At 48.8% G+C, this 12,851-nt stretch overlaps 1 protein-coding gene across 5 annotated transcripts; it reads left to right on the forward strand.

The window, feature by feature from the left end:
- The first annotated feature begins 283 nt into the window (after nt 1-283).
- Nucleotides 284-12,577, forward strand: brsk1a (BR serine/threonine kinase 1a). Of its 5 annotated transcripts, none has more exons than XM_019883470.1 (22): nt 284-1,060; nt 1,804-1,891; nt 2,129-3,686; nt 3,773-3,867; nt 4,360-4,445; nt 4,763-4,903; nt 5,040-5,156; nt 5,314-5,347; nt 5,458-5,526; nt 5,613-5,759; nt 6,317-6,348; nt 6,433-6,597; nt 6,968-7,065; nt 7,197-7,344; nt 7,431-7,491; nt 7,803-7,829; nt 8,515-8,791; nt 8,928-8,976; nt 9,064-9,187; nt 9,500-9,710; nt 9,840-9,929; nt 10,394-12,577. In XM_019883470.1, exons 3-22 carry the CDS (start codon nt 3,602-3,604, stop codon nt 10,603-10,605), a joined length of 2,268 nt encoding a protein of 755 aa, XP_019739029.1. In that variant the 5' UTR covers nt 284-1,060; nt 1,804-1,891; nt 2,129-3,601; the 3' UTR covers nt 10,606-12,577. The 5 variants fall into 5 exon arrangements, with proteins under 5 accessions (XP_019739029.1, XP_019739027.1, XP_019739026.1 ...); XM_019883468.1 differs by lacking the exon at nt 7,803-7,829 and having other exon boundaries at nt 2,129-2,813; nt 2,914-3,686; nt 8,158-8,791; XM_019883467.1 differs by lacking the exon at nt 7,803-7,829 and having other exon boundaries at nt 8,158-8,791.
- Nucleotides 12,578-12,851: the final 274 nt, after the last annotated feature.

Raw genomic sequence — 12,851 nt, forward strand, 5'->3', positions numbered from 1 at the left:
AACACAATCTTAATGCAAAAATATACATAAGATAAGATAACCTTTATTTGTCCCACACTGACCCACACTGGGGAAATTTGCAGTCTAGAACAGCAAAATGGGGATCTCCACATTAGCCTGCAAGCTATTTTTGATAATCCACACTACTGCAGTTGATCGAGAATTGAATGGCTAACCGAGTGTGATTGTCAACTCATGTTAGGAACCTGAAAAAAAACTATCCATCCATCCATCCATTTTCCGATCCGCTTATCCACCCAAGGGTTGCGGGGGGTGCTATTTGCCTCAAAAGATCTGTTCTCTGCATATTCATTAGGAAGACTCCCAAAAGAAAGGAGAATTAAAGTATTTAACAACCCTTGTCGAACTACAGTGGCTATAATATAAAGTCTACACACCCTGTTCAAATGTCAGGTTTTTGTATTTAAAAAAAAGAGTAATATAAATGGAAATAATTTGAAACTTTTTCCAAAGCTATAACCTGTACAACTCAACTGAAAAAAGCAAACAACTAAAAATGGCAGACATCTTTTTGAGAGGGTCCGCAAAAGTAAAAAACTGAGGTAATGTGCTTGCACAAGTCTCCCCACCCTTTTTTAACTGGAAAACGTGGCTGTGTTCAGAACCGACCAATCACATTTAAACTCCTGTTAAATGGGAGTCGGCGCACACCTGCCGCCATTTCAAGTGCCTCAGGTGAACCGCAGATAAAGTTCAGTTGTTCTCATAGAGATGCTGGATCTGTCTTATTTTTTTCCTCACACAAAAACCTGGCATTTGAACACTGGGGTTGAGACTTTTTAGATGCACTGTATTTTCCCCATCACTAAGCTGCCAGTACATGACACCGTCACGCTTCAGAAGGGTCTGCCTTCCCTCTCCCCGCCCAGTCCATGCGGCGGCTCCCTTCTTCGTGTCTTTGCATAGCAGATGTGCACTTGACCGCAACCTCCTGCAGGAGCACGCTCTCGACGCAGCGCAGCTGTCCTGTCAACATGCCGAGCTCTGACGAAGCTGCGCCGGCACCGTGTCAGCTTATAAAAGCGAACGTTGGCAAGTGGTGAGTTTTGATAACTACTGCTGGAAATGTTCATACAAATGCATCGTTGTTGCCACATTTGATGAGTCTTTTGTGAGTTGGGAGTAAGTATGTTCAGAGTTCCATCACATCCTTGGTCGTCGTCGCAAACCAAAGTACGTTGTTGTTATATTCAAGAGTAGCCAAATAAATACACTCAAAGATTCATCCTGCGAGGGAAATTAAATGGGGGAATTTTCAAACATCTGCTAACACATACACTGTATACCTCATCTCGCAGAGAGTGGATAGTTGTTTTTTGTCTTTTGTTTTGTTTTTGTTTTTCCCAGTGGTAAATTAAGACTGAAGCCTAAGTGTCCCTTCCATTCACACACTCACTTGTTTACACCGGACTGTTATGTAACAAAAATGTCTTGAGAGGTATTAAAAGGTTTAAAATAGCCTTTGACGCGTATGACCTGGCCCGCGCATTCGAGGCTGCCGGTTCGTGTTACGGTACGTGAACATATGGGGCCAGAGACATTTGTTGCACGTGCTGAGGTGATTAGTGGTGTACCGTTAACTCACGTGTAATCACTTAACACACATCAAAGTACAGTGGGACGGTTGGAATAATCCTTGGTGCGGATTTCGCCTCACTTTAGAGATGATCCTATGCAGTGTTTGTGGTGCTTTTGGTGTACGTTATTATAGAGTGAGACATGCAACACATCGCATAAATGATTTAAAATGTGATTGATATGTCGTCTGGATTCGTGTTTCAGTGTCATAGAGAAGGACGCAGCGGAGTGCAAAGACCTTGTAGACGCCTTTCATGCCTGTGCAAAGACCCTGTCTGAAGGATCGTGACATGTGGGTATAGTACAGTATCTTTAATATGACAGTTTAAAAAAATAGGTGGGCTGGACTCCAAAGTAAAGTGCATTAACCTTTTTTTGTCACAAAGCAGCTAACTATAATGTTTTCCCCACAAATAAATTGTCAGTCTCAATCTTCATCATACAGGTGAATAGTTCTCATTGTTGTTATTTTAATTGTTTCATTTGATGTTTATTGGTTTTTTTTTCTTCATTTTTTTTCCCCTAACAGTTTCCAGCCGGAAGTGCATGGACTGAATCATCTCAAAAACCGGAGAAGAGGAGACATGTCTGCACAATTAACTTGTCAATGCCGGCTGTGTTTTGTGAATGTTGGCAATGGAGTCTTTGTGTGGGCCTATTTTTTATAATAAACTCAAATAATTGAATTAAACTCCAGCCTCTATTATTGTTTTTTGTTCACTGAGTCTGTCCGGATCAGACTTGGTTGAGTGTCAAAACACGCAAAAAGCAGTGTAACTTGGCGTTTTTACATTGAAAGAGTAATATTTTCCCTTTTGAAGACACTGAAAATTGCTTGTGTGAATTTCCCCCCTTTTATGTTCACTGTATGCACTGGATGTATGTACTAATAATAATAATAATTTATTATTTTTGCATTGTCACTCTTCAGCAGATGTGCCCCCCCTCGGCATCGTCATCTCCCACCGGCTTGTCGGGGCTGTTTCTGGCCTGGATGCCGGAGGAGGAGGAAGAGGAACGGGAGGAGGGCGGGGCGGCGGAGCTGGACTCGAGGATGGAGAAGGACCCGGATGCTGATGCGACTGATGCGAAACAAGAGAGGGAGAAGAAAAAAGATCGGTTTACGGCAAGAAAAGCGAAGGCAGTGTAATACAACGGGGCCTATTAACCCTGCGCCAACTATCACCGACAGCTAAGGAGGCACCCCTGGGGAGGTAGCGCTAAACAGGGGATAGACTGTGTCGCTTTTTTTTTTTTTTTTTTTGCACCTGCTTCGGAGAAGATGCTGCTGTGATATCGGCTGCCTCCTCGCAGGGATGTAGAGCCGAGCGCTGGCCGAAGGGAGGACAGGACAGGACAGGCGGGGGAAGGACTTCGACCGACGCCGGCTACGCGCAGCATCCATCCACCTGTCGAGAGAATGAGGCGCCCGTCGGAGCAGTGTACCAAGCGTTTCTCGGTGGCCGACGAGTCGAGGCGGCGCGGCTTATTTTGACAGGACCCGCCGCTGGGTCAAGGCGCCGAAGCTAAAGCTACAAGCTAGCCTCGCTGCTGTGTGGGAGAGCGGCGGCGAGGCTACGTTTAGCATGTCGCTGCACCCCTGAGGCCCGACAGCGAGAGAAATAACATTTAGATTCACTCCGCACCTTTCTCTGTATTTCTTTTCCCTCAGACTCGTCTTTGAATAGCCGTCATGTCGCTCTCGTCAAATATGTGACAAGATGTTATGCAAATACGCTTGAATTGATTAGTTTGCCATGTTTATTGCTTTTCTTCAGCACGAATGACCTGTTTCGTAAATTCTCCCCAAAAATAACAAAAAGGAATCACTAATTAGTCAGGTTTAAATGGAGGCTTTGACTGACTACCCTCCCCGTGTGTTGTGTGTCTTCAAGTGTGAGTGCTGTGTATGCCACAATAACACCCGCATAAGCTGTAGAATAGTACAGTAATTGCAATAATCGCCGCACTTTTAGTCCAGTGTTCCTCAAGTAACAGCAGTATGAGTAAGGAACTGTCTTTGAGTCAGTCCGCTCAGTATGTCGGACCCTTTCGGCTGGAAAAAACACTGGGAAAGGGACAGACGGGTGAGTAGAGGATAACGGAAGCTTCACGTCGCAATTTGATGTAAAAATAACTGAACAAAATTGTTCCTCTTGGCCCCCTCTTTTAGGACTGGTCAAGCTTGGGGTCCACTGCATCACCGGTCAGAAGGTTGCCATCAAAATCGTCAATAGGGAGAAGCTGTCTGAGTCGGTGTTAATGAAGGTATGCTGTCTTTCTCGTCCATTTCAAAACTCTCTTCGCCATTGGAAATAATGGGGCACAAGGCAGCCCAACTGACAGCACAGTGCCTCATACTTCTGAGCACTGCCGTGATATACATCCCAGTTCAGACTTTCCGGCGCGCAGTTTGTACACGGTCCACCGTTAACGCTTTCTTAAAACGTGCATGTGCGGTTCAACGAAGATTCTAAACTGTCCTTGGGAGTGAATGTTAGCGGGAGAGGTTGCTCGGCAACACGCGACCAGCGATTGGCTGGCAAAAATTTGGGGGTATTTGACATTGGCGGTTCCACGGAATAACAAAACCAAAGTGATGCACAAACCACAGTGCAGCGTATACTATTGACAACCGGTTCTGATATTTTGATGACTTGATTTGCCTCCATGAGTCGGGTACATCAACAGTATACGGTGCTGCACAGTCATACGCTTCATTTTCAACTCATGGCCATTCTTTCGTTTCACTCTGAACAGGTCGAGAGGGAGATCGCCATCCTGAAACTCATCGAGCATCCGCATGTGTTGAAGCTGCACGATGTATACGAGAACAACAAGTACCTGTGAGTTCCGATGCCATTGGCACGAGTGCCGTGAGACGGACGTACAACGTATGCTCGATGCACCCGAACACCCGCCAAACCGAATGAGCTCTGACACAAGGAGATTTAAAAGCTCTGCCTTGACGCTAGGTTCAAGTTAATAATGCTCCCAAGGATTTATTCAAGAATGTGAATCGTTCCTGATACCTTGGCGACGTGACTATTTGACTTCATTTCAAGGCAGCGTTTGCGTGGTGCTCTTGTGTTGGCTCTCATTAGTTGACAAAGGTCCCCTCGTGTATTGGAGTTGGTGAGGTCAGATCTCTGTCCATCGATAGATACCTGGTATTGGAGCACGTGTCAGGAGGAGAGCTCTTCGACTACCTGGTAAAGAAAGGCCGTTTGACTCCCAAAGAAGCCAGGAAGTTCTTCAGGCAGATCATTTCCGCATTGGATTTCTGCCACAGTCACTCCATCTGGTTGGTTCTGACATCCAAGTGCTCATTCTTGCACTCTTGGGTTCGAGTCATTTGTACAGTTGACCACTGACGCCGTATTCCCTCTGATGGCGTCCTGTGGATGCGCTCAACGAACATCCCTTCTGCATTGATGCAGCCACAGGGACTTGAAGCCGGAGAACCTGCTGCTGGATGAGAAGAACAACATCCGTATCGCTGACTTTGGTATGGCATCACTCCAGGTGGGTGACAGCCTGTTAGAGACCAGCTGCGGGTGAGTGCCTGCCTCTTCAATTTGCCCATAAACACACATCAGATGGTTATTTTTTTTCTTTTGAAAGATTAGGTGATTACAGGTTACATTGTTTCAGTGCAGAGTCCTCAAAACTGCCAGTCATACGAATGCATGTCATACAATTATCTTATTTCAGATCACCGCATTATGCGTGCCCTGAGGTCATACGGGTAAGTCACCACTCAGACATTGACGTTGATGTTCGATGAGCCAGGTGACGTTTGTTTTCACAGTCGGTGTTGATTTTCTGGGACCTTTGGGATTCTTCTGTTTTTGGTAGGGGGAGAAGTATGATGGAAGGAGAGCAGACGTGTGGAGCTGTGGGGTCATTCTTTTTGCTCTGCTCGTGGTAAATACATCCGTCCGACGAGGATGATGACTCTTTGTCCTTCTTATTGACCTTTTTTTTTTTTAATACGTCTCTTTCTTTGCCAGGGCGCCCTGCCGTTCGACCATGACAATTTACGCCAGCTCCTGGAAAAAGTGAAGAGTGGCGTGTTTCACATGCCGCACTTCATCCCCCCGGACTGCCAGTCCCTGCTGAAGGGCATGATTGAGGTCAACCCCGAAAAGCGTCTCACGGTACACGATTGCTCTCTTGCCGACATCCATGTTTTCTACATTGGCTCTGTATTGTCACTGGTGCCCATCAGCGCTGCACTCCACGCGTGAATAAGCGACAAAACTCAGTTTTCACTTGTCCAAGACCGTAAACCGACCTTACTTCTTGTCTCTCCTACAGCTGGAGACCATTCAGAAACACGAGGATGATGACTCTTTGTCCTTCTTATTGACCTTTTTTTTTTTTTTAATACGTCTCTTTCTTTGCCAGGGCGCCCTGCCGTTCGACCATGACAATTTACGCCAGCTCCTGGAAAAAGTGAAGAGTGGCGTGTTTCACATGCCGCACTTCATCCCCCCGGACTGCCAGTCCCTGCTGAAGGGCATGATTGAGGTCAACCCCGAAAAGCGTCTCACGGTACACGATTGCTCTCTTGCCGACATCCATGTTTTCTACATTGGCTCTGTATTGTCACTGGTGCCCATCAGCGCTGCACTCCACGCGTGAATAAGCGACAAAACTCAGTTTTCACTTGTCCAAGACCGTAAACCGACCTTACTTCTTGTCTCTCCTACAGCTGGAGACCATTCAGAAACATGCCTGGTATTTGTGAGTATACTGGTCTGTGGAGTACGACGCCACATCTTATTTCGTCACATTTATTATCTATACCTTGTGTGCGTGCGTTTGCAGGGGTGGGCGCAACGAGCCTTGTCCTGAGCAGCCCCCTCCTAGAAGAGTGTGCGTGAGGCGAATCTTATCCCTGACTGAGCTGGACCCGGATGTGTTGGACAGCATGCACTCACTAGGCTGTTTCAGAGACCGCGTCAAGCTCACGCGAGATTTGCAATGTGAAGAGTAAGCCTTTTTTTAAATTTAAAATTATTATTTTTTGTTTTTTATTCCCACACCCCAAAAAGGACAAATATGTTTCTTCACGTCCCATCAGACCTTATGTCATGTTTTAGGATGCTTTAAGTTGCACTCGTGTTTGATAGGATTGAAGAATTTCAGGTTACACGTTAGAGTGTGATGGCACAACTGTTGGTGCCATTGGTGTCTTCTGAGTGCTCCCGGGCCACGTGATAAAAACTAACTAAATAAATAAATAAATCATAATGATAATTCACACTTCACGGTTGGGCTTTGATTTTGGGCTTTCTAATGTACTCCTTTCTTTGTTGCCTTTCCCTACCTTAACCCTGCATCCGCTGTGCTCCTTGCTCAGGGAAAACCAGGAAAAGATGATTTATTACCTGCTGTTGGACAGGAAAGAGCGGTACCCCAGCTACGAGGACGAGGACTTGCCTCAGCGCAATGATGCCGGTCAGTCCTTAGGTGGCAGTGTTAGCTCTTCACTCAAGGAAGACTGCAGTTGAAGCTTTCGTTTTTTTAAACCTCGACATCGGAGACGGTCGGTAGCTCAACTCCCCACATTTTCCACCGCCGGTGTGCAGATCCTCCCCGGAAGCGCGTGGACTCACCCATGCTGACGCGTCACGGTCGCTGCCGTCCCGAGAGGAAGAGCCTGGAGGTGCTGAGCGTGACGGAACAGGGCTCTCCCACGCCTCCTCGCCGGGCTCTGGATGCCGCACACAGCCAGAGGTGCGTCTACTCAAGCGGACTCGCTTGGGATTGTCCGTGGACTGTGACGATAATGTTAGCGCGTGCAATTTTTGTTCCTTTGTCAGGTCTCGCTCGGTGAGCGGAGCTTCCACCGGTCTCTCCTCCAGCCCTCTCAGTAGTCCCAGGGTAAGTTGCTGCTGTAGTTACTGGCAATGGCTGAACGCAATATCGCTCACCGTGACTGCAGATTCCATTGATGACCCGCACCGGGATCATGTACTCATAATTGTTATTATTCCGATTAAAGTCAACTGTTCATTTGTTTTAGGGACAAAAAGAACACTAAATTGGTGTGTGTTTTGCAGTAGGCTCGATCCTAAATTCCAAGATGTTCTCTAAAATCTCAGTCCCAAACCACCAGCCATAACTCCCACAAGCATCCTTTTGTCCGTCTCCTCTAATCATTTTTTTTTTTTGGAACATTACCACAAATCAAGCTCCTCAGAGTCCACCTCACGCGGCAGGTTTGTGTGCCATTTTCACTTTTCTATTGTGTATTCTCATGCCACTTCTCGTCCACATCCTGCATGAGCCACCCATGCGCACAATCATAAACGTGTACATGAATATGAAGTAAAGAATTGGAATCATTGCGCTTGCGTCTCGTCACAACGTTCATGAAGCCTCTCGCTGGAAGTTGGGGCCGTTGGGGCACATCTCGGCTGCACACGTTCACTTACCTCACAAGATGCAGTCTCTTGTCATGAAGCATGATATTCATTTCCATCCTTCTTTCTCCGTGTTCCATCCCTTCTCTTGTTTTTCCATACGCCCCCCCCCCCCGCTCCCCAGTCCTATCAAAGTCCCATTTTCACTTTCAGCCAATCAGACGTCACCTCCGCCGCCGCCGCGTCCCCCCAAACAAAGGAGCCCAAACAGGGATGCGCCACGACACCTCGCCCAGGGCGGGCTCACGACAGGCCCAAAGCTCCCCCCCATCCAAAGACCCAGACCCTGCCCACCAAGGGACCCGCCGAACGGCTTCACCTCCAGCCCGTCAAATCCCTGCCTCTGCACAACCCATCCTCCCGCTCGCCCTCTCCCTCGCCCCTGCTCTCGCCCGTTCCCCGTTTCTTCTTCCCGTCGTCCTCTGTCCTAAAGTCCGTGACCAAGAGCCTGTACCCAAACTCTGCCCGCTCTGTGCCGCAGGTCACTCCCCAGGGCTCTCCGTTGCCCACGCCCTTGGGCACCCCTGTCCACCACCCTCAGCACCCCTCCTCCACCCCACCCTCCTCCTCCTCGTCCTCCTCCTCCTCGCGGGCCGAGGGAGGGGGCGGGGTGGGCTCCCTGTCGCTCACCCCGCCCTCCAGCCCCGGAGGGGGAAGCGGCATGGCGGCCAGCAGCTCCGCCCACTGGAGGACTCGCCTCAATTCTTTCAAGAACAACCTACTGGGCTCACCTCGGTTCCATCGGCGCAAACTGCAAGGTGAGCGAGTGGCCGGTGATGTTGAGATTCATGCGTCTCAAATCGAGTTGATTGATGGAATGTGGCCGACCTGAGAAAAGTCGCATTCTGCCAGCGAAGAGTCCCGCCAGACTTACCAAGTAGTGGTCTCTTTTAGTGCCCACGTCGGAGGACATGTCCAGTTTAACACCAGAATCCAGCCCTGAGTAAGTCCTCATTTGCGCATGAACAAGAACACGCGTGGCGAAATCCCAAGGCTCGCCTCCTGAGTGTCTGGCCTTGCGCCGTGGCAGGCTGGCCAAGAAGTCGTGGTTTGGGAACTTCATCGGCCTGGAGAAAGAGGAGCAGATCTTTGTGGTGATCAGAGACAAACCTCTGAGCTCCGTCAAAGCCGACATCGTCCACGCCTTCCTGTCTGTAAGTATGCCGCGTGCGCTGTCTGCCCCGCCTCTCAAAGGTGGCGGGCTTGTTTTCGGGGCGCATGTTCAAACTCAGACTCTCTTGAGGTGCGTACTTCATTTCTGTCCTCTTTCTTTCGGTTCAGTTGTGCTCGCCGGCGACACATTGGATGAATGCCTTTGCTTTGGCCCGTGGCTCACTCTTTCTCTCCTCTCCACACCCTCACCCTCACCTTTTGTCTCCCCCGCACTCACGTCGGATCCCCCGTACCTCTCCCGCCTCGTAAGTCTGTCGGTCTCTCTGCTTCTTCTCTGTCTCCCCCCCGCACAGATCCCGTCGCTCAGTCACAGCGTCATCTCGCAGACAAGCTTCAGGGCCGAATACAAGTCCTCCGGCGGCCCTTCCGTCTTCCAGAAGCCCGTCAAGTTTCAGGTGGATATTGCCTTCTCCGAGGGCGAGAAGGAGCGGGACAGGGAGAGGGCCGAGAGGGACGGCAGGAGGGAGACGGGAATCTACAGCGTGACCTTCACCCTCATGTCAGGCAAGTTGGTTGGCTGCATCCATGGATTGGCGTGGCGAACGCCTCGGCACTGAATCGCAACGGCCGTTCTTTGAGGACAGTGGTGACGGAGCGACGATAACCGCCGCTGTTTCCGTCGCGCGCCCTTAGGTCCGAGTCGCAGGTTCAGACGAGTGGTGGAAACGATTCAAGCCCAGCTTCTCAGCTCCCATGATCAACCCCTGGTGCAAGCCCTATCTGGTGAGATCCATGTCTCGTGCAAACTTGGAGTTCTCAATGGCGGGGCGGGGGGGCAGACAAGTCGAGGAAAAAAATGACCGGGGACCCTGGGTTTACAACGGTACCGCTGTCTGACTTTTTGAGGTTACACACCGTATACACACACACACACACATTTTTTAAAAGCTTTATTCTGTCCATCATTCTTCCCTTCTATAAAAGTAGGTGGCAACTTAGCAACAATAGAGAAAATGCACTAGAGTGGAGTGTCTGTCGAAAAAAAAACCTGCTGTGATTTTGATCAAATGTCCCTCACGCTTGTTTTTTGTTTTTGTTTTCCAACCATTTGGCTATTTAGTATCAACACAAACATTGCAAGAAGATGACTTGGTTTGGACTGACAATGTCCTTCAACAATCAACTCAAAAATCAATTCTCTCTCTCCCGCTAACTCCAGTCAGTGACTTTCCCGTTCTCGTCTCCAGATCCTTTCCCAGATGAGAAGAACGGCCGACCCCACCGGACGCCCACCCGGCAAAATTCCAGGCGCTCAGAGGGTGGGGGCGACAGGTGCGAGTGGGGCGAGCGAGCAGATGGCGGCGGCCTCGGAGGCAGCGGGGGAGTTCTGCAGCGCAGAGGCTCGGCGAAGGAGAGAACCCGAATTCTGTCCACCAACGGAACACAATCGCAACCGTAGGTTCAAACGAGACTCCGTGCCACGGGATGCCGCAGCGGCTTCCGCATTCTTTGACTTCATCTTTGAGCGTCCCCGCAAAACACAAGCTCCTCCCTCGACTAAGTCGGAGATACTTTGATCATAGCAAGAATTGAGCCTACCCCCATCTTGCTTTTTAACTATTGTCTGGATCCTTCGGCCGACCCGGACTGCAACCCTTAAACGAGAGCGACGGAATGGCCCTTTGGTGACAACATAACACATGAATGAGTAGTTTGGTCTCCCGCCGTGGCTGCAGTTTCTCAAAATCAAGAGTAGGAATTTTGAAGTGCTAATGTGCATGCCGGTTAGCAAATCAGCCTGCTCAAGGATGCCGACGAAACCTGATAGCTCGTCCTCCGTAAGCATTGTACGACAAGATCTGATACCAAAAAGAATTAGGCGTGCTGCGACGGCTCTCGAGCTTGGATGGAAAATGAACCGCTGCGTCTTTCACGTCACTCTCGGGTGATGTGCGGACAACTCGTCGGCTCACGACATCGTGTACGTCGGAGGCAGATTAAACCTGAAGCATCCTCCTCACTGAGTGGGAGCGAGCTGAGAAAAAAAAAAAAAAAAGGGGCCCTGATCTTCTCAGGAAGGCAGCGTCCTACTCCGACTCAAAGAAAACCAACAAAGTAAGCTATGTCAGTGAATGTGAGAAATTATTTTTTTATTTGGTCCGTATTTATTTTCCTTTGAGGACGTGCGGCGGTAGCAGCAAGGACAGCATACGTGGCAGTGCTGGGGAGAGGAAGCTGCCTCCTCAGTGCAACATTTTTTTCATTTTTTCATTTCTCTTCAGAGACAAGATGAACTCATGTCTTTGGACTCCCGTTACTCTGAGGGAAATTATTGTTTGATTTCGACAGAAATAGCAACATTACTCGATGAAAAGAGAGAAAGAAAGAGAGGAAAAAACCCGACATGTGAATATGTCCATGAACCTCATCCCAGCTGTTTGTCCCACATTGAAAGAGAATGACATTCCTGGCCTGCGACGCTTCAGACCGCAGCCTCCTTTACTTGTCAAACTCTCGCCAGAGTATTCCGACAAGACGGACACACAAAACGCACACGTTCATGGTTTCGCGGCTCTCTGTGTCAGATTCCCGGTTGAGCTGGACTTTGGAAAGGGGAAGTAAGCAGATCCTCTCATCCTACCCCGCACACAGTCATGTCGTAGTGTTACTCCAGTTCTCGAATAGACTAGCTGATGCGCATCACCAGTCTTCCATGCGGCACAATATGCAACAAATGTGCAGGACAGTGCTCATTTCTGCTTTTTTTTTTTTTTTTACCTATTTATTCAAGCACGCAGCCATTTGTTCATCTTTCACTTATTTTCACGATTGGTTGTCCGCAGATTAACTTTTTCCATCACGTGAACAGTCAATGGCAATACAGCGTGAGCTCAGTTTATCTGAGGTTGAATTCATCAGGCTTGGCGCTGGTATACGTGGGAGAGTGGTGCTTGATGGCAGAGTAACTTGACAGATACGCAACCCAACCACCAAACCAGAACAGGCATTTTGCCCATTCCCCCGCCACCCCACACGTGCCAATTTACTCCATCTTTTCATTTCATTCCCAGGTCACTCTGACCCGTTTGTCCGCCCCCTCACATGTTGTGCGAGAAACCGTCGTTCGCTTCACTCTCTGCACTCGCTTTATGGTTGCTCGCCGCCATCCGATTCATCTTTCTCTTCTACACGCCACATTCACTGTCATTGACCCAACTGTGGCCAAGATTGTAAACTATCCTACATCCATCAAGGGTCAGTAGAAAAAGGTGTTCAAAAAATGTCTGTATCATAATTTAAATATGAAAAGTGCACTCTTATAACTATTGCCTGTGATTTAAAAAAAAAACAATTACAATTGAATTGAGGGTCAAAAATAAAGAGAGATCCACCTTCTTGTTATGGTTACAATAATAAACCCTAAATCTGTGTACGTGGCTCCTCGCATTTCTGAGGCCCGGCCGTATTGTCTTTTTGTGTCATGCTTAACCCCGTTCAGTGTATCTCAGCTGACTTTAGGAGAAGGCACAGTCCAACCTAGACTGGTCCAGTCAATCCCAGGACACACAGAGACGAAAGGCCGTTCGCATTTACACCCCCACTAAGGTGGGAACTGAACCCTTGCTACCCTGCACTGAAGTCAGGTGAGTGTTCCATGACACCAGTGCTGATTTCTGAGGCGCGACAGGCGGAACGATGAGATGC

This window comes from Hippocampus comes, unplaced genomic scaffold, assembly GCF_001891065.2.
Source record: "Hippocampus comes isolate QL1 unplaced genomic scaffold, H_comes_QL1_v1.1 scaffold367, whole genome shotgun sequence".
NCBI lineage: Eukaryota > Metazoa > Chordata > Actinopteri > Syngnathiformes > Syngnathidae > Hippocampus > Hippocampus comes.

Excerpts from the sequence above, each read along its gene's own strand:
- brsk1a (XM_019883467.1), top strand. The coding sequence starts at position 3,602 with ATGAGTAAGGAACTGTCTTTGAGTCAGTCCGCTCAGTATGTCGGACCC. Across the intron at positions 5,527-5,612 it reads TTCTTTTTGCTCTGCTCGTG|GGCGCCCTGCCGTTCGACCA; the intron begins GTAAATACATCC and ends TTTCTTTGCCAG. Across the intron at positions 6,598-6,967 it reads CGAGATTTGCAATGTGAAGA|GGAAAACCAGGAAAAGATGA; the intron begins GTAAGCCTTTTT and ends CTCCTTGCTCAG.